The sequence below is a fragment of the Natator depressus genome, chromosome 2 (genome assembly GCF_965152275.1).
Source record: "Natator depressus isolate rNatDep1 chromosome 2, rNatDep2.hap1, whole genome shotgun sequence".
Classification (NCBI taxonomy): Eukaryota; Metazoa; Chordata; order Testudines; family Cheloniidae; genus Natator; species Natator depressus.
Genome location: NC_134235.1, coordinates 218,519,596 through 218,541,690, shown reverse-complemented (window position 1 = coordinate 218,541,690; position 22,095 = coordinate 218,519,596). Strand labels below are relative to the sequence as shown.

General features: G+C 44.0%; 1 protein-coding gene across 1 annotated transcript; it reads right to left on the bottom strand.

Moving 5' to 3' along the window:
• Positions 1-608: 608 nt before the first annotated feature.
• Positions 609-19,938, bottom strand: LOC141981919 (uncharacterized). The gene is made up of 3 exons (XM_074943541.1): positions 19,295-19,938; positions 1,730-2,175; positions 609-1,150 (listed from the first exon to the last, which is right to left on the bottom strand). Exons 1-3 carry the CDS (start codon positions 19,936-19,938, stop codon positions 609-611), a joined length of 1,632 nt encoding a protein of 543 aa, XP_074799642.1.
• Positions 19,939-22,095: the final 2,157 nt, after the last annotated feature.

Sequence of the window (22,095 nt, the reverse complement as noted above, 5' to 3'; positions counted from 1 at the left end):
AAGCCGTACACAGGCAGCCTGGACAGCAGTCAGGAGCTGTTCAACTACAGGCTGAGCAAGTGCAGAATGGTGGTAGAATGTGCATTTGGACGTTTAAAGGCGCGCTGGCGCAGTTTACTGACTCGGTTAGACCTCAGCGAAACCAATATTCCCACTGTTATTACTGCTTGCTGTGTGCTCCACAATATCTGTGAGAGTAAGGGGGAGACGTTTATGGCGGGGTGGGAGGTTGAGGCAAATCGCCTGGCTGCTGGTTATGCGCAGCCAGACACCAGGGCGGTTAGAAGAGCACAGGAGGGTGCGGTACGCATCAGAGAGGCTTTGAAAACCAGTTTCATGACTGGCCAGGCTACGGTGTGAAAGTTCTGTTTGTTTCTCCTTGATGAAACCCCCCGCCCCTTGGTTCACTCTACTTCCTTGTAAGCTAACCACCCTCCCCTCCTCCCTTTGATCACCTCTTGCAGAGGCAATAAAGTCATTGTTGCTTCACATTCATGCATTCTTTATGCATTCATCACACAAATAGGGGGATGACTACCAAGGTAGCCCAGGAGGGGTGGTGGAGGAGGGAAGGAAAATGCCACACAGCACTTTAAAAGTTTACAACTTTAAAATTTATTGAATGACAGCCTTCTTTTTTTGGGGCAATCCTCTGTGGTGGAGTGGCTGGTTGGCCGGTGGCCACCCCACCGCGTTCTTGGGCGTCTGGGTGTGGAGGCTATGGAACTTGGGGAGGAGGGCGGTTGGTTACACAGGGGCTGTAGTGGCAGTCTGTGCTCCAGCTGCCTTTGCTGCAGCTCAACCATACACTGGAGCATACTGGTTTGGTCCTCCAGCAGCCTCAGCATTGAATCCTGCCTCCTCTCATCACGCTGCCGCCACATTCGAGCTTCAGCCCTCTCTTCAGCCCGCCACTTACTCTCTTCAGCCCGCCACTTACTCTCTTCAGCCCGCCACCTCTCCTCCTGGTCATTTTGTGCTTTCCTGCAGTCTGACATTATTTGCCTCCACGCATGCGTCTGTGCTCTGTCAGTGTGGGAGGACAGCATGAGCTCGGAGAACATTTCATCTTGAGTGCGTTTTTTTTTCTTTCTAATCTTCACTAGCCTCTGGGAAGGAGAAGATCCTGTGATCATTGAAACACATGCAGCTGGTGGAGAAAAGAAAAGGGACAGCGGTATTTAAAAAGACACATTTTATAAAACACTGGCTACACTCTTTCAGGGTAAACCTTGCTGTTAACATTACATACATAGCACATGTGCTTTCGTTACAAGGTCGCATTTTGCCTCCCCCCACCGCGTGGCTACCCCCTCAACCCTCCCCCCTCCCTGTGGCTAACAGCGGGGAACATTTCTGTTCAGCCGCAGGCAAACAGCCCAGCAGGAATGGGCTCCTCTGAGTGTCCCCTGAAGAAAAGCACCCTATTTCAACCAGGTGACCATGGATTATATCTCACTCTCCTGAGGATAACACATGAACGGATGTTGCTTGAACGCCAGCAAACATACACTGCAATGCTTTGTTGTACAATGATTCCCGAGTACGTGTTACTGGCCTGGAGTGGTATAGTGTCCTACCATGAAGGACGCAATAAGTCTGCCCTCCCCAGAAACCTTTTGCAAAGGCTTTGGGAGTATATCCAGGAGAGCCGCGAATGCCAGGGCAGAGTAATCCTTTCACATGCTTGCTTTTAAACCATGTATAGTATTTTAAAAGGTACACTCACCGGAGGTCCCTTCTCCGCCTGCTGGGTCCAGGAGGCAGCCTTGGGTGGGTTCAGGGGGTACTGGCTCCAGGTCCAGGGTGAGAAACAGTTCCTGGCTGTCGGGAAAACCGGTTTCTCCGCTTGCTTGCTGTGAGCTATCTACAACCTCGTCATCATCATCATCTTCTTCGTCCCCAAAACCTGCTTCCATATTGCCTCCATCTCCATTGAAGGAGTCAAACAACACGGCTGGGGTAGTGGTGGCTGAACCCCCTAAAATGGCATGCAGCTCATCATAGAAGCGGCATGTTTGGGGCTCTGACCCGGAGCGGCCGTTCGCCTCTCTGGTTTTCTGGTAGGCTTGCCTCAGCTCCTTCAGTTTCACGCGGCACTGCTTCGGGTCCCTGTTATGGCCTCTGTCCTTCATGCCCTGGGAGATCTTGACAAAGGTTTTGGCATTTCGAAAACTGGAACGGAGTTCTGATAGCATGGATTCCTCTCCCCATACAGCGATCAGATCCCGTACCTCCCGTTCGGTCCATGCTGGAGCTCTTTTGCGATTCTGAGACTCCATCATGGTCACCTCTGCTGATGAGCTCTGCATGGTCACCTGCAGCTTGCCACGCTGGCCAAACAGGAAATGAGATTCAAAAGTTCGCGGTTCTTTTCCTGTCTACCTGGCCAGTGCATCTGAGTTGAGAGTGCTGTCCAGAGCGGTCAAAATGGAGCACTCTGGGATAGCTCCCGGAGGCCAATACCGTCGAATTGTGTCCACAGTACCCCAAATTCGACCCGGCAAGGCCGATTTAAGCGCTAATCCGCTTGTCAGGGGTGGAGTAAGGAAATCGATTTTAAGAGCCCTTTAAGTCGAAATAAAGGGCTTCATCGTGTGGACGGGTGCAGGTTTACATCGATTTAATGCTGCTAAATTCGACCTAAAGTCCTAGTGTAGACCAGGGCTAAGTATGTTGTTAAGGGCCCAGTGCTGCTAAAGTTACAGCTTTTTGAATGGAAAACAAAAAAGCCATCTTGACCACTTGTGGTTATTAGCAATCCTACGACACTTAATAGAAGTACAAGTGTGAGTCTTGGTTTCCTAGCCAAAACCAAATTGGGGTCATTACCGTATGATTTACATACCTGACTGGAGATCTGATCTTGTGAGATGCTGATGACCCACAGTCCTACTGATGCAAAGTTGGGCCCTGTAGCAGAGCATAGCAGGGCCCCCTTGACTCCCGCCTCTGCTAGGTTCACAAAGTCACTCTGAGACCCTGGGGTTAGTAAGCACTGGTGAAGTTTATTCACAGACTTGTTCCCACCACTGTTTCACCATATACAGCTGGCCCTTCACCGTCTGCAGGCATGAGGGAAGAGCTACCTCTCTGCTTCCGATCCCTGCCTTTTCCCTTTCTTTCTGTTCCTCTCCTGTGGTTTCCGTCTCCTGAGGCCTTTATACAGCCCCAGGCTAATTAGGCGACAGCTGTCTCCGCTTCCCCGATTAGGGACAAATTATCTCCAACCAGCTCTAATTTATTCCCCTAAATGGGAGCTGGCATGACAGAGGGCTGAATCAGTAACCCTTTTCCCAGCACCCCATCACAGGCCCTGATAATTACAAGTTTATATATTTTTAAGGCCCAAAGGGACTATTATGATGTTAGTCCTGCATAACACAAGCCATAGACAGACAGCCCCCCAACCTGAAGCAAATACTCACCAGCAACTACTCACCACACAACAAAAACATCAACCCAGGAACCAAACCCTGCTACAAACCCTGATGCCAACTCTGTCCACATATCTATTCAAGGCACACCATCATAAGACCTAACCACATCAGCCACACCATCAAGGGTTCGTTCACCTGCACATCTACCAATGTGATATATGCCATCATGTGCCAGCAATGCCCCTCTGCCATGTATATTGGCCAAACCGGACAATCTCTATGCAAAAGAATAAATTGACAGAAATCTGACATCAGGAATCATAACATTCAAAAACCAATAGGAGAACACTTCAATCTCTCTGGTCACTCAATAACAGACTGTGACAGGGTCGGGCCAGATGGCTACAGGAGAGTAATAGAAGGCAGATATATTAGCCCCAGGTTAAGTAGGACCCTTTTCCCTGCGTAAGGTAACAGGGAAGGTTCCAGCACAATCAGGAACCTTCTGGAGACAATTAAGACAGACAGGCTGATTAGAACACCTGCAGTCAATCAAGAAGCTGCTAGAATCAATTAATGCAAGCTAATCGGGGCACCTGGGTTTAAAAAGGAGCTCACTTCAGTTTGTGGTGTGTGTGTAAGGAGCTGGGAGCAAGAGGTGCTAGGAGCTGAGTGAGAATGCATGCTGTTGGAGGACTGAGGAGTACAAGCATTATCAGACACCAGGAGGAAGGTCCTATGGTGAGGATAAAAAAGGTGTTGGGAGGAGGCAATGGGGAAGTAGCCCAGGGAGTTGTTGCTGTTGCACAGTTGTTCCAGGAGGCACTCTAAACAGCTGCATTCCACAGGGCCCTGGGCTGGAAACCGGAGTAGAGGGCGGGCCCGGGTTCCCCCCAAACCTCCCAACTCCTGGTCAGACACAAGAGGAGTTGACCTGGACTGTGGGTTCATGAAAACGGCCAAACTGAGGGCTGCTGTGAAGCTCCAAGACGAGCAAATCTGCCAATAAGCGCAAGACCCACCAAGGTAGAGGAGGAACTTTGTCAGAAGACCTAAAAGTGGCAATTCTTCAACAAAAAAACTTCAAAAACAGACTCCAACGTGAAGCTGCAGAACTGGAATTAATTTGCAAACTGGATACCATCAGATTAGGCCTGAATAGCGACTGGGAGTGGTTGGGTCTTTACAAAACCTAAACTTAATTTCCCCAATACTAATTTCTCCTTACTGTTACTCACACCTTCTTGTCAACTGTCTGTAATGGCCCACTCTCTTACCACTTCAAAAGTTATTTTTCTTCCCTTGGTATCCTGCTGTTAATTGATTTATCTCGTTAGACTGACCTCACACTTGGTAAAGCAACCCCCCATCCTTTCATGTATTTATGCCTGCTCCTGTATTTTCACTCATGCATCCGATGAAGTGGGTTCTAGCCCACGAAAGCTTATGCTCAAATAAATTTGTTAGTCTCTAAGATGCCACAAGGACTCCTCTTTGTTTTTGCTGATACAGACTAACACGGCTACCACTCTGAAACAAGCCATAGAATGAGCCCAATATTTTGTGGCTGAAATAGAGCATCTTTTTTAGTGAGACATCCAGTCTTTATGTAAAGACTTTAAGTGAATGGAGAATCTACCACGTTTCTTGGTAATCTGTTCCAAAGCTTAGTTACCCTCACTGGAAAACATTTATATCCAGTCTGTGTTTTCCTAGTTTCAGCTACCAGCCATTGATCCTTGTAATGCCATCATCTGCCAAATTAAAGAGCCCTCTTGTATAACATTCACAGAGCTTAAAGTTGTAAGGGATCATTAGATTATTTAGTCTGTCCTCCTGTCTGCAACAGGCCATTACATTTCACCCAGTTGGCCTGAATTGAGCCAATAACTTGTGACACTTTCTCAAGGCACACAGGACTGTGGGTTACCCTGTGGACCCCCCCCCCCCATGTATCAACAAGACAGAGATATTTTCTGATGCTAAACTGTGTGACAGGACCCTAGTCTGTTAGCCACATCTGACAAATTTCTCAGTACTCTGCCAGCCATTACCTTTCCTGGCAAGTAACACTTTGGGCACCCCAGTTCTCAAGCCCCATGGAAGAGCATTCCCCTCGAGTATCCATACCCTTCCCCTGGACACTCACAGCAATGACAAAGTTCACTATCTCCAAAGGGACACTGCATACACCAGCTTGTTTGATTCAACTAAGAATTCACATGTTGCTTAATATTGTAGCACTGAGATCTATTTATGATAAAAACAAAGAAGGTTATTAACACAGATAGAGATTTAAGTGGTACTGAGTAAAGATAGTGGAAATTGAATTGGTTACAAATAAAACAAAGTATAACATGCTTTTAGAAGACTAAACATAGCTTTAGCAAGCTACAATCCTTTGGCTAAAGCAGTTTTCTCACCCTCAAAGGCATGGAGTTTGTTGATTTTCAGTCAAATCAGGATCCAGATTTTCCATGAATCACTCCCTTTGGCCTAGAATTTCTCAGTGAAGTAGATAACAATGTCTTTCTGCTTCTCTTATATTTTCCCCAAACTCATTGTTTTGATCCCAGTGACAAGACAACCCCATGAGGGTTTAGTCTTTGGTGTCTTCCTGGGCTGATTTCACATTCCCCGCCCCAGTCAAACTGGCTTTTCCTGTTTGACTCTCATCCAAATGCAGCTTCCTTTGTGTTGGTTTCCAAATGCTTAATTTACATTAGAAGCAGGGAGATAACGACTGTCCCTCCTGTCTAGAAGAAAACCTGTTACTCCCTGTATTTGGCTACAGACTTTAAAGCATAATATCAGTAAGTATCCATACTTCCTCATATAGTGTTACATTTCACAATGATTAGTCACCAGTGTGTCACCAGCTTTTCCATACCTTAGAAGACACTTTTTGGATAAGCAATATGAAAATGGTGTGCTAGGTGTAGCAAGATTGTCAGGCCTCAGAAGAGTTGTTGAAATAGAGCAGTGAACCAGCATTGTCTCTGAGTCTGACCGACGTTTCACTAAAGCGTACTTTCCAGAAGGGCATCCAGTCTTGATTTGACAACATCAAGAGATGAAGACTCCTTGGAGCTTCACACTACTTTCCTTGGTAGTGTGTTCCAATGGTTAATCACCCTTTCTGTTAAAAATAAGTTCTTTGCTTCTCAGATACCTTATCCCTGTCTAGGGAACCCATCACTTTTATTGTAAAGCATCAAACAGTGCCATGCATTGCGGAGACAATAAATAAATAAAAACCCATCATCGTGTTTTACGTTTTACATTTATCCTGCCTTTCACAACATAGGATTCTTAAGTGCTTTACAGAGACTCCAAATACAGGTATTGCTGCACCCACTAGGAAAATGCAGCCAAGCTTGAGAAGCAATTATAATGATGCCAGCAACACTTCACAACAGTTTCAGCACAGAAGAATGCCATATTTAACTGATGAGACAAGGTGGATGAGGTAATACCTTTTATTGGACCACTTCTGTTGTTGAGATAGATAAGCTGACCTGAAGAAGAGCTCTGTAAGCTTGAAAACTGGTCTCTCTCACCAACAGAAGTTGGTCCAATATTACCTCATCCATCTTGACTCTCTAATATCCTGGGACCGACATGGCTACAACAACCCTAAAACAAATTTAACTGATGTGACAGATAGAATGCAATTATACAAGGCACCAGGATTAACCCATACTCCTGTGAAAAGTGCTATTGGATCTTAAACTACAAGACTTCTCAAAAGCTTTCTGTATTCATTCATGAATTGAAATTTTTGTTCATTCATGTTACTAATAGGTATTTTCTCTTCTTGCTCTATTTTCTTTCTAAGACTGCTCAGCCCAGACCTATATACTAGACAAGCTATACCATTGCACAACAGATATCTGAATTAATGCAAATGAACTTTCATGTAATTTACAAAATATACGTATACCATATTTTAAATTTCACCAACTGGCCAATGACTATGTTAGACAGGTATGTTATGTGCTATAATGAAAAATTTTAATATGGCGCTCACAGTTCATTTTTGACAAATTAACTGAATAAATCTATTAAAAGATGAATGAACAAATTTTAAAAATGGTCTCTGAATGTGACTCAAAGCACTGAGGGCAAAAATGATAGAATTTAAACCTCTAACTACCAGACTAACTCCACATATCACATAATTAGCTGTCCAAATGCTATAAGGTGCACAAACAATGAATTGCAGATACATTTGGGTACAGTTTGGAAATGGGGTTAAACCCTTTAAAAATGTGACCCTAAAGATTAAATTGTGTACTAGGTACATAATATTAATAAACTGACCTGTAAAAGAATTTTAGTACAGATTATTTTTAGGCACACTCGGCTAAATTAATTCGTGGGGTAAATCTTAGGGAATGTCATTTGAGTTATATGAGGAATGAGCTGGACCCATTAAATCAGATTGTACTTTATAAAAATTGTGTTCCCCAGATCAAATACTTGTATAAAGATTTCATAATACAGTACTATTGTATCTGCAAGATCACATGTTGAACTACAGGCTCACAAACTGCAATAATTGTTCTATAAGAACATGAAGACACTTATAAAAGAGATAAAACGAGCAAATATAGGACCTAACAAAGATTACATGTTTAATTTTGGCCAATTAATTGTGATTCTTTCCCTTTAGATAAAGTTTTCATTTTACTATTAAATTCAGTATTTAAACTTAAGTGCTCTAGTCTTGTAAGTTCCAGATGGAAAACATGATGCAATATGTGGTGTGGTGACAACAGTGCAGAGTTAACATTTTAATTCCATAGTTGCTCTTTCAACACTTTGGTTAGGAAGTCAATTAACAAATATCAGTCTGTTTCATTTATTTTCTGACAGACTGAGGATTTGAAGAATCCTTCTACTGTATACTCAAAGCTCTTGCTACTAGGATAGGTTTTTTTTAGTTGACCATAATACACTTTAAAAAAGTAACATGTTTCTAAGAGTAGATTTATTTAAACAGTTTACAGATTACTATGAAAGTGTATATTGTGACCTGGCACATGCGAAATGTCATGCCTTATAGCTTTAAAACCAATTTAATGGAAAACTGCCTGTAAGAGGAACCTCGTCTCCAAAGCTCAGAGTTAAATATGGATATAATTATTTGAGACCAATCAGAGAGGCTCTGTAAGAAGGAATGTAATTGTTAAAATATTTGTAGTCTATTAAACATGTACATGGATATAGATTTCAGCCTTTATACACACAGTATAGTCCAATTCACCTTAGATAAGGAACCCCAAGAACCAGACTGAAATGTTGCAGTGCCTTTGTGAAAGATGCTAGAGACATTCTGCCTTATTGGTTCAGATCCAGATTCCCAGAAGTATGCTTTTAGCAATCTCTCAGAAGAAAGAATTGTCATAGGATTTCTGTAACGAAAAATTGGATGAAATCATGATAATGTCACCTAATATGCCTAGCAGTATGTGAGATTAGCTCAGATATTTGCAATCAACAATCCTATAAGCGAGTCAACTTTAACATAATCAGAATTATGACTCTCCTCTTTAATCATGATGTTCTGTTGAGAAATAAATAATAATAAATGACCTAACTGGGGATTAAATGAAGGTCTCTGGGCTGTTATCCTTGCACTCAGTAAACTAACGCATTAGTCATGTAATGTTTGTTTTGTTGATATTATTCAAGGGGCTGCAGCTACAAATATAGCTTATTAAGCAGCCTGATCCTTCAGTATTACCTGTTTGTGAACAGGTAAAACATCTTATTTTAAACACACTAGGCCCATTTGGCCTTAACTATCAGGTGGAAATATGTCACGATACGCATTTAAACTGAGTTCCTGGCCCAGGTACACAGGCTGAGTGCAGCATCATAGGAATCTCCTTTGACAATTCCTTTTGACTGGGCCCAACTTGAAAATCTGATGGAGATGGAGTAATGTAGGAACTGTAGCTGCTGGGCACCTGCAAGCTGGGAGAAGCAAGCACTAACTTCCCTCTACCTCCCGGCATAGCAACAGCAACCAGCAAGTGGAGGGGAGGAACAGGTGGCTGCTTCAGTGCTATCTACTGTCTGCAGTAAGGGATTACAGTCAGTAGTTGTTTTGGGAGGCATGGGAGTGTCTGGTCCAGAGAACACCAACATGCAGCTGCACTCTTGGCATTCTCCTAGGACTGCCTCTAAATTTAACATCACACCTTCTTTTGCCTGATCATGAAAGATATGTGGACCAGTGGAGGAGAAAGAGCCCGGTGACAGCACTATCTCTAGTCCTAAACCACTCCTCAACTGAACATAATCAGCCTCCTTCACTCTACCTCACTAACTGTAAAGGGGTTTTAGTGTAAGTGTTTCTATTATCCCCCTCTAATGTGTCAATTTTTACGCATACCTTATTCATCCTACCTCTTTCTACCTCTCTTTTGCCTTCTGTCTAGTAGGAGTCTGGATTAGTCAAACGGACAAATCTAATCTTGCAACCCTTTGCTTTGATTAGCTTGGCAAGCTACAGGCCATTCCTGAACAGCCCAATCTTGGTTAATAAACCCCCCTCTGTTTTCCACAGGCTAGCCAAAGGAAAATAAGAGCCACCCAGCCAAACATTTTCCAGAACCAGGGGAGTAAAGCCAGGGTCCAGGATTGGCTAACTGGGTTGTGTGCCATATGCTATGCCTGTGGTCTTCTAGCAATTGAGCTGTGAGTATCAGGGACAGAAGCTGCATTTATTTACCAATCTTTGATCTTTTCTCTTGACCTTTGCATGCATTTGTCTTAAGGAGAAACAGAAAAGGACTTTACCTGCAGCACCTGAAAAATACCATGTTGACTGAGTTTTTTCCACCCCCACTGAAGACAGTTGATGCCATTTAACAGACTTTCAACTAAGAGTATTCCCTGTAAAAGGCGCCATACAAACATGGGGGTGGTGGGAAGAGTCGGAGGACAGTGTGGAAATAAGGGAGTTCGTTAAAATGAAGACTTTTAAAATATCTTCTTTGTTTCACGTGTGTGAAGAAGGATTTCTTGTTTGATGCTATACACCAGGTCCTTTCCTCAGCTTTCTTCCGATTAAGGACTGAGCTCTTTCCTCAGGGGTTTCTCAGGAAGATGCTTCCTTCTCTTCGCAGCTGAACCGCTTCTGTCAAGGAAAGGTTTCTCTGGAGCAAAGCCAATGCCAGGAGTCTACACGATCCACCTCCTGCCACTTCTTAGGTCTATCTTAACGCCTTGTCTACCTTAATGGTGGTTGGGGTCTAGAAACCTTACCAAAGACCACACTTCCTGAAAGACTTGGTGGGATTCTACTCTGTGGAAGATCATCCCCATTGGAAGGAGAAGTCAGCATTCTCATAGAGAGCAGGAACCTGAGGATGGAGATTTTATATATATATATATATATATATATCAGGGAGCGGTACAAGCACACTTATTTCTTTCTTAACATTCAGCTATTTTACCCTAAAACCTTACCCAGAGTAAATGCATAATGTGCAGCTTATTGCAGCCTTCTCCCAAAGGAAAATTAGGGCACAGATTGCTCTAGACAACTCCTGTGAAAAACCACGGCTGCTGACCAGTGGCAGCTTTTGTCCACCAGGTGTATTGGCCTCTGAACCTGACACTGCAGGCTCCTCAAGCTGTCAGATACCTGAGCCCTTCCATCAGGGATGAACTTCCTTCCCTTCAGAACTAAACCAAGCTCCGTAGGAGAATTTCCTTCCTCTCCAAGCCCAGTCCTTGTCTGCTAAAGCAAAGCCTTTTTATAGCAGCAGCTGCAATTGAGTCCAGCTAGTCCACTTCCTGCTTCTCCTAGGGTCTGTGTTTAACCCCTTCTCTGCTCTGTTGATGTATGTGGTCTATACATCCCCATCACATCACCATAAGCAATTCCTCTCCCTTCTTGCTCCTTGACACCCACAGATATTTGTAGAATGCTACCACATCAACACCACTTTTTCCATCTCTTAGCCAAGGGTGACACATGTAGCTCTTTGTATTTAACTCATTTGTTTAGAAAAAAAATCAGTTTGTGTGATTTAATTTTCACATTCTTTTTAAAGGATGAATTGAGGGTAAAAAAGGGTCCTCAGTAAATTTATTCAAATATGTAATTGACCTATGGCGCTTTCCAAGAAATGCATTGGCACCTGGATGCACCATGTTGATGTCTCTCAGTGCACTTCTGTGAGGCATCAGGACTCCAGTGGCACTGAGGAGGGGTCATTTCAGTTCTGTCACTTGTGCAATCATTTGAAATACATATGTGTGTCCTCATTTATACATCTGGAACATTACTCCTCCAGACATTATTAAAAGGGTAGAAAATCGTCAAACAAAAACAAAGCCACGGAATGACTGATTTTTTAAACAAACTATTTTATGAGTTTTCAGACACTTACTGTGACAAATGTCTTTTTTTTTTTTTTAAACACCAATTTAGTCATGCTCAGGTAATAGCAGACAAACTGAATTTGATCAAACCTCAGAAAAACAAAACAAATTAACCTTTGGGCTGAGAATAGACACAGGATATTTCAGCCCAAAAGATAACTTAATTTAAAAAGTATCATTGCCTGAAAATAAGGTGTTATAGCTAAAAGATATCTTTCCACTCTAAAGATACCAATAAGAAAACACAGCCCCAAAGTTTCCTCCTCCTCCTTACCCTCATTACTATGATCCCATGCCTGCAAAAACTGTGCATGTGATAACTACAAACTCAGGTAGGGACTACTCACATGCATAGTTACTTGTGGAAGAAACCATTTGCAGGATTTGAGGCCTAAGTATCTAAAATCTGTCTATAATAAAATGAATATTTTGTATTTATAAAATCCCCCCATCTTTAAAGGAGCTAGTGATTTTTGCAATTATATAATAAGCCAAATGTGAATTATTTCTTAATACATTATAGTTTGTTTATTATACCAAAAGAAAAAAGGGCTAAAAATAACAATTATCTGTTGGTTATTTCCAGACACAAAGTGCTGAGGTTTTGTCCTTGTTAAGCAGATTATCTTCGCTTTTTCCTCTGGAATGCATGTAAAACAGCTCTTGCTTCGCTGTAAGCCTTAGGAAAAAGTTCAGCACTAAATTACCTGTTGTCTGGGGACTTACATTTTGCAATAAGCTGTTGAAATTGCATTTTAATAAGAAGTCCTGACCTATGATGTGTATTTCCCTTCAAGGCTCTACCAGCCATTTTTGCTTATGGAGGTCTTGACCTGAGAAGCTCAACCTGGATAACCACAACCAGAGGGGATAAAATGCAACACCTAGGAGATTTCAGTAAACAGTAAAACCATTCCAACTTAATCTGTGCTAAAATGTTTGGAATGTGAGAGCCACCGATGATGCCCGTTGTCTGTGTGTCTGACTGAATCCTTTCTTTTCTCTGAGGAAAGCAGAGCCTGGGAACTAGGCCAAATGCCTGCCACTTACCTTAAATTGATCAGCCACTTTGAGATTAAAAACACTGAAAACTGCAACACCAGGAAAACAAGGCTCCCTTCACGTTAAATGCAAAACGGAACACTGGATTTGCTGTGATCTTTTTTCCATTTTACCCAGTGTCCACTTTTTCCATTTCTGCTCAAAGGTAGAAGCCAACAGTTACAGCATCTTGGCCAAGTATTCATTAAGCTTTATAAAAATGAAATTTATGGCTATTTAGAAGTTGGCACAAAGGCAGGTTGTTGCTAGAGAAAGAATATAGTTTTGAAACATTGGTCTATAACATTGAACGTACCATTTCAAAGAAAAACTATAGTCTACTTTTGTCTGTTTTATTTAGAATATTATTTAAATATGTGCCCAAGATAATCACTGGGGTAAACTTCCTGTTTTCCATTTTGTACATTTATAGGTCAATCCACGAGATTTCTCTGTTTCGTAAGAATGATTGATTGCATTGTTGAACTAGACACAGAGATGAAAATAGTTGGACAAATTCACCAATGGTATAAGCAGGTTGAACTCCGTTAAATTAATGGAGTTGTGTCATCTCTCTCTCTCTGGGAAGTAGAATTAAGAGTACAAAACAAAGACCCTGTATGATGGTTCAGAAATGACTTAGGCCACATCTACAGTAGAAAACATTTGATGGTGTACCTACACCAGCAAATCCTCCTAGTGGAGATGCAGCTGGTATAAAGAGTACTTTTGCTAGTATGGTTTATGCTGGTTCTCCAAGAAAAATAAACTACACTGGCAAAAGCAATACACTAAAAAGTTAGGTCGACCCAGGAATGTTGCTCAGGGGTGTGAAAAAAAACGTAGTTACTGCCCCTTGGGGAGGTGGATTACCTACACTGAGAGGAGAACTCCTGCTGTCGGTGTAGTTAGTATCTACACTGATGTGCTACAGATGAACCACTGTAGCATTTCAAGTGTAGACAAACCTAATCTGTCTCTACACCTGGGCTTTTGGCAGTATAGAAATGCTGTAAAAAGTCACACCCCTACCCAACATTACTATGACAACACAAGTTTCTAGTGTAGACCTGGCCTCATAATTTCAGCTTTTTATGATGCAAAATGGTTTATACTATTTTCTGTCACAAGTTGCCATAAATGTGCATTTATTCATGTAACATCACAGTCCAATTTGTGTGCTATTGCAATCATCTCCATAGTAGTGAATAATGATTCCACACCCAGAAGACTCTGATATCAGTGTAAGAAACAGGTAAAAGCAGATGGCTTTCAAACAGGTATTACTTTGATAATTGGCAATGATGGGAGAGAAAATACTGAGATTACACTTCAAAGTTGGCATTGGTTAAAACGGTGTTCTTCCCTCTCAACTGACAACCCTACCCTAGAACAAATGAGCAGTTTGTTGCTGATGTGAGGTGGTGGTGGAGTCAGGCCCAGGGTTGTGAAGAGGTGTTAGCTCTCCAGCAGCAGCCACACTTGCTCTGCCCTCTTGGGGTTCAGGTTCTACCTGCAGTGGAGTATTCTTGGGCTCCCTGGGTGTTCAGTCTGGGAGGTAGGCACATGGGAATAAACTCCTCCTCTGTCCCTGCTGCGTCTCTGCAAGTAGCTGTATTATTTTTTTCTTTCCTTCCAGAAGAGTCATTTCCTTGTTTTTAATCTCCTCTGCCTCTCCACCCCCATTTTAAGGTCAGAGCAAGCGGAAAAAACATGATTTTTTAGCTGTGCATGTCCTGGAAGGCCATGTATGCTGGCCCTGCAGTGCCCTGGCTCAATCAAGAGGAGGTCAGCCAGAGAAGGCCAAAAGTAAAACAAAAAATATATTCCCTGGGAGTGAGTTGCGGATTAGCTAGAGAAGAATAGCTCACGCATATGAGCTCTCCAAATCCCATGCTCACAGTGTCTGCTTCTAGATATATCTATTTTCTCCCTGTGGTGGGCTGCACATACAGCCATAGGGCTAGAATAACCACACTGTGTGGCCATGCAACAGTGAGAGCATTAACCCTGGTTTAAGGGCCAGGAATGCGTACTGTGGATTGCACTATCATTGGGTGCTGGGGGGTATAGTGGGGAGGTGACTCCTACCTCAAATCACTGAGGAATTTTGTAGGTTCTTTCTTTCCTCCCACAGAAAGTAAACCAATGCCCCATTGTGCTAGATTGGGTACAAGCACATAACAAACCAACAGCCAATGCACTGAAGAGCATACCGTCTAAGTGTATATGGGAGTTACAGACCCATTAAAATTCTTATTTGAAAATGGAGTGAATCACAGTGGCCTTCCTGGCATCTGTCTCTTGAACCTGATTACAAACCCAACATGGGCTGAGTGGAATTTGTGACTCCCCCTTGGGAATTTGAAGAGTGGGGTGGATTCTGGTGGTCAGCAGCATAGAAATTATTTTTTTTCCAGCTAAGGTCCTTTATTTCTTTCTGGACTCTATGAGTATAGAAATTAGTGTGCAAACATGTATTATTATAACAAGTTTGTTCTTACATTGCTATTTATGGAAGTGGACTTCAGTGATATAATTTTCTAAAATTTGATAAGTGACAGATAAAATTTTCAAGAGGACCTAAGTGACTTAGGAGCTCCTAACTCAATTACGCACTTTTAGAAAATGGGACTTAGGTACCCAAACCCCATTGACTTTCATTGGGAGATGGGTGCCTAATGGCCATTTTTGTCTTTGAAAATCTTCCCTTCCAGCTCCGAAGTGATTTAGGCACTTCTGAAAATTTTACCCAGTAGTACTTTTCATTTAAATAGCTCTGTTCACCAGAATATCTCAAAGCACTTTACAAACAGCAATTGTTAAAATCTCACAAGAATGAACCTGTGGTCTAGGGAAATAGTAGTAGTAGTATGCAAACTGAGGCAGTTAAGTGATTTCTTCACTATCACACAGCAAGTCAGTCGGAGTCAGGAGAATTTTTGCATTGATATAGAGAAAGCGTGAAAGTCTTTTTTCCACTTTTGTGCCAGCTGCTGAGCACATCTGTTTTCTATACATATCTATATATTTTAGTGATTCCTAAAGACCGTGTGCATCCCTCCTGCCCGTAACACAAAGGGGATAACAATCAAAACACTGGATGAATATTTTGCTCAAACATGGAACTTTTCTGTGGTAAAGAAAAATGTAGACTGAAAAGAAACATGGCCTTACTTTATATGTGTCAAGGCTAATTCCCCACTCTGGCACTTCGAGTGCAGAAGATGGGGGCCTGCAAGGACTCTAAAAATTAATACTGGCCACTCCAGGCTTGTATTAAACTCCCAAGGCTACAGCTTCTCTTTGACCTTGGATTGGTAGATGCTGTCACCACCCAAGTACAGAACCCCTTTGAGAACCCAGGAAGGCACACTTGGGAATTCCTTCCTGTGGGGTACCCTCAAGCCCTTTCACCCCCACTCTGGGGAAGAGCTGAGAAAGGGGAAAAAAAAAAAGGAATCAGCTGTTGCCACCAGCTAATTAAACAACATGTGCACAAACCTCTTAACACAAAAATCCAATTCTGTTCTTAAAATAGGTACATTTTATTAATAAAAAAAGAAAGAAAATACATCTGGGAACTCAGGCTATTACTAGATTTTAAAAGAGCAACTACAAGATTTAAGCATCAAGAATAGCTTTCTTGAGGTCCAGCTTAAAGGTTACAAGCAAAACAAAAACACCTGGGGTTAGCACAGAGGAATCCACAAGCCATAACAAAATAAAAGGGATAAACCTAGTCGCGTCTTCATAGACATTTCCTGATCTACTTACATATCTGGGGTTTTTAATGAGTAGTTTCTAGGTATGATACTGATGATTTTTTCATACCTGGCCCAAGCTTCTTATAGCACAGCTGTTGCCCTGTTTGTCTCTCCTTGGGAGAACAACGCAGACAGAAAGGTTTCAGGGTAGCAGCTGTGTTAGTCTGTATCCGCAAAAAGAAAAGGAGTACTTGTGGCACCTTAGAGACTAACAAATTTATTTGAGCATAAGCTTTCTTGAGCTACAGCTCACTTCATCGGATGCATTCATACAGCCCTACATGCTCTCTGGCATGTTTATTGTACCAGGCCTTTTGCTCTTGTTGAGCATCCTGTAGGTTTTCTCAAACAAGGGCGAGAGAGTCTTTGAGGGTGTTTTGCAGATTGGTTACAAAGTCCAAAATGTTAGTTCCTGGAGAAGATGTAACTCCCTCCCATTACTGCTTCACCAACTATAATGGCCCCTTAACCCCGTGGCCATAAACGAGTTCAAAGGGTGAAAACCCCAAACTGGGATGTGGTGCAGCCCTGTAGGCAAAGAGCAACTGCTGCAACACTAGGTCCCAGTCATTGGAGTGCTTATTCATGAATTTATGTACCATGGCCCCCAAAGTTCCATTTAACTTCTCCACTAGGCCATTCGTTTGATGGTGGTAAGGGGTGGCAACCAAGTGGTTCACCCCATGAACTTCCCAAAGATGTTTCATGGTCCCTGCCAGGAAGTTAATTCCCAAATCCGTAAGGATGTCAGAGGGCCAACCTACCCTGGCAAAAATGCCAAGCTCATGCTTTTAGCCCTGGTGTTTCTTAGAGCTACTGCTTCTGGCCATCGGGTGGCAAAATCCATGAAGATCAGTATGTACAGCTTTCCTCTGGGTGTCTTCTTAGGGAAAGGACCCAGAATATCCACAACTACACGCTGAAATGGAACCTCAATTATGGGAAGTGGCTGGAGAGGGGCCTTGACCTGGTCTTTGGGTTCTCTAACCCTCTGGCACACCTCACAAGACCGGATGTAGGTAGAAATGTCCTTGCCCATTCCCTCCTGGTGGAATGACTTTCCCAAACTGTCTTTGGCCCTGTTCACCCCAGCATGGCCACTAGGGTGATCATGGACTAAGCTCAAGAGCTTTTCCCTATACTTAGTTGGAACTACTAACTGTCTCTGAGGATGCCAGCCTTCCTTGTGCCCACGAGAAGGGGTTTCCTTGTATAAGAGTCCTCCTTCTACAACAAACCTGGATCTATTCAAAGAGCTGAGAGGTGGTGGGTAATTCCGTGCTGCCGTGCAAGTTCCCTTGAGGCTTTCATCCACTTCCTAATCTGCCTGGAACTGCTCTCTTGATACTGGAGACATTCGTTCGTTCCTGGGTTGTGGACTTGGGCTTGCTCTCACTGGAAGCGATACAGGTGATGCGGGTGTCTCCATCGACTATGAACCACTCTCTGCTGGTGCACTAGGTGGTATTTCAGGCTCCAGTTGAGCTTCTTGTGCCAGTTTAGCTGCTGCTGCAGGTGCAGGCTCTGTGGTGCCCTTTGGTGCTGGCTCCCCTGACTCTGGTGGGGTTGCAAGCATGGGCTCTGGTGCTGACTGCTCTGCCAGTTCCAGTCCTTGGGCTGATTCTGGCTAGGTCCCAGGAACTGGATCTACAACCACTGCCATAGACTCTGGTCTGGGGTCTCGTTCCACCACCTCTGGCTGGGTCCTTGTAGGAGGTTCAGGAATGGAGTTAGGTGTGGAGGCCTGTTTAGCCTGGCTGTGGGTGACCATCCCCACCCTTTTTGTTAGCCTCACATGGCTAGCTAAGTCTTCTTCCAGTAGCATGCGAATGGGATAATTGTCATAGACTGCAAAAGTCCATATTCCTGACCAGCCCTTGTATTGGACAGGCAACTTGGCTGTAGGCAAGTTAAAGAGTTGACCTTAAAGGGTTGCACTGTCACTTGGGCCTCTGGGTTGATAAATTTGGGGTCCACCAGGTATTGGTGGATGGCTGACACCTGTCCAGTGTCTCTCCATGCAGTAATCTTCCTCCCGCCCACACTCACAGTTTCTCTTCGCTCTGGAGGTATTTGAGAGGCATCTGGGCCTGAAAGCTCTCGGTGGGATCCCAGGGTGATGAGTGGCAGTTGGCTGGTGCTCTTGGGGTAGCTGGCCTTCACATGCCCCAGCTCATTACATTTAAAGCATCACCCTGCTGACTGTGGGCTGGGGCGAGGTGAGTGGTTGGAGAGTAAGGTGGTGGGACGAGAGGGAATCTGGGGTCTCCCTGGCTGTGTGGAGGGCTCCTCCTTGTGAGGTGGTGCCTTGGGCTGACCCCGATGGTGGGTTGTCATCTTGGGTTGCCCCTTCTGGTATCCCCACCAACTGCTACTAGCTTTTTTCTTCTCCGTCACCTCCACCCATTTGGCTCCAATCTCCCCCGCTTTGATTACAGTTTTGGGCTTGCTATCTAGGATGTACCTTTCTACTTCCTCAGGAACACCCTCTAAGAACTGCTCCATTTGTATTAGGAGAGAGACAGATCTTCCAGAGACTTAACATTTGCTCCTGATATCCAGGCATCCCAATTTTTTACAATGTGGTAGGCGTGTCGGGAAAATGCCATGTCTGGTTTCCACCTTATGGCTCTGAACCACCGATGGGCCTGCTCGGAGATTAGCCCCATCCTAATTCTGGCCTTTTGTTTAAAAAGTTCATACTCGTTCATGTGTTCTTTAGGTATTTCAGCTGCCATCTCTGCTAAGAGTCCACTGAGTTGTGGCCTCAGCTCCACCGTATACTGGTCTGTAGGGATGTTGTACCCAAAGCAGGACCTTTCAAATTTTTCTAAGAAGGCCTCTGTATCATCGTCTACCTTGTATGTGGGGAATTTCTTGGAATGGGGAGCGGTACCTGGAGGAGGACTGTTAGGGCTACCTGGCTGACCAAGCTTAGCCCTTTCCAGTTCTAAGTGCTTCAACTCCATTTCCACCTCCAAGCGCTTCGCCTCTCTCCTCTGCTTCCAAGTGCTTTGCATCCGTTCCAAGCGCTTCTCCTCTCCTCCATCTCCAAGCGCTTCGATTCCGCTTCCACCTCCAAGCGCTTCATCTGTAGGAAGAAATTCCTGTCTTCCGCAGTTAGAACTCGGTCTGGGTAAAGGGCATCCCTCCATCTTGGCACCTGGATTTCGGGTTGGGGAGGGCTGACCATTCCCTCTGGGGAAATCCCTGGTTCCCCCATCCCCTCCCAGCATTTCTGACTTGGAGCTGGATGTCTGGGCTTGATCTGGGTCTGTCTTCTCCGTGGCGTGCCACTTTGGGAAGACTGGCTGCTTTAGGGTTTCGGTGCCCGACTGCAACCTCATGCACAGGGCTGCCCTACTTTAGCCTAGCTATTTCGTTGCTACAAAGCTAGAAAAAAAAATGCTTGTTGGACTCCCCGGCTTTGCAGGCTGAACCCTTTGTGTGCCTGTTCCCCCTCAGGCAGCAAAGAAAAGAAAAGAAAAAAGAAAAGAAAAGAAAAGAAAAAAAACCCTCCCTGGCTTTTTAGGCTTCCAAAAGAAAAAAGTGTGTCCTTTTAAAATCCTGAGGTTTGTGCCTCTGGTTCAAAATCATCCCATCACTCTGCCACCATGTCAAGGCTAATTCCCCATTCTGGCACTTCAAGTGCAGAAGGTGGGGGCCAGCAAAGATTCTAAAAATTAATACTAGCCACCCCAGGCTTGTATTAAACTCCTACAGTTACAGCTTTTCTCTGACCTTGGATTGGTAGATGCTGCCACCCGCCAAGTAAAGAACCTCTTTGAGAGCCAAGGAAGGCACACTTGGGAATTCCTTCCTGTGGGGTACCTTCAAGTCCTTTCACCCCCCGCGCCGGGGAAGAGCTGAGGAGAAAAAAAGAAAATCAGCCATTGCCACCAGCTAATTAAACAACATGTGCACTAAGTCAGCAGGGAATCCGCAACACGTTGACTTCTTCAAGGATACTGCCTAGTCCCTCCCTGGACTATTTCCTACCATGACGCCTGTAGTTGAAGTTGGGGTATCTTTGGAGTCTCTGGGCTCCTTGGATGGTGGCTGCAATCTCCCTGGGGCATCGGCAGGTACTTGGGTGCATGCCTGGGCCTCGACGTTTCCTGCTCCTGCGGTTCAGGATTTCGGCTGCTCCTCAGATTGAGCCAGCCAGGTGCGTCCTTCATCCTCGGCGGTCAGCCCAGACTGAGCTGGGCTGTTCCCTTTTATGTTGCAGCAACAGTTGGAGCATGCCCAGCAAGGGTGAGGGGGCGTGGCTTCTGTTACCCAGAGCGCTGTCTTAACCCTTTCATCTCCAGTGTGGGGCAAGTACATCCCATCGGAGGAAGTTACAATTAACAGTCAGATGATGCCTTTTGAAAAAATAAATTCCCAGCCTCATTTCATAAACACAGACCCTTAAAAATTAAAGGTGTGTTCAGTGTGCCTTTCTCATAACACATATTATAGTTTTCGTAGCATTTAATGCCAGAAGGGACCATTACATTATCTAGTTTGATATCTCAGGCCATTAATTTTCACCCAGATGCACCTATATTATGCCACAGACTTCAGAGTAAAACATTTCAGTCCTCAGGAAACTGAACTGTGTGCTAGAAGGAGAGAATGGGAAAGACCCAAGTGCCATCAATGCCTGAGGCCCCGGCAATGGCAGGGAATTAACTAGGTGAGATATGTCCAGATGATCCACAGTGACAAACCTCCTTTTCTCCTCCGTTGCTTGAAAGCTCTGTAGAATTGACGTTGGTCTAGATAGCCAGCCCTCCATTAATAGGCCTGGGGGTTGGGAGGAGGAGTGCACCTGTATGAATTTGGAAGTGCAATCCCAGTCTGAAAGTGGCATTAGATGCTCCAAATGGGGGAGGAGGAACATGGGCCTTCAAGCATTTCCACCGTGGCTGGTGGACTGAAGCTGGTGAAGCTCATACTACTTCTCCAAAAGGTGGAGAAAATGTACTTGGGAGGCCGCCAAGCAACCTGGGAGACCTGCTTCCTTCTCCTCTGCAGGCAGGATGCTTCCAGGGACGAGTATTGGGTGCACTTCACTCCGCACACCCCAAGAGCTGCAATATAGGCCACTGGATTATTGTGAATGTATTTTTATAATGAGTCCTTGATGTTAAGAATTTTTCCCTTCCTCCCTTGCCCCCCCATTCATTAGTGTGAAGCATTTTATATCAAGATCTATGGTAGAGCCAGATACATCGCATCCAACTTGGGCCAGCTGAGATGCTTGTTATAGTGAATACTGAAGCATTAACATTCATAGCACAGTCTGGGGGCATTCTGGTTATCAAATGGCAAACTGGAAGGGTGAATTTGTAGGAGTTCAATACTTCTGTAAATAGTATTCTTAAGTTCAACTGAGGTTTTGAAGATACTTATTCTAAATTCTTACGTTGATTTTTGCACCAAACTAATTTTTTATCACATAACCAAGTCAGATCTGTATTTTGCATTTGGTACAGAATGCACAGCCATTGAGGATA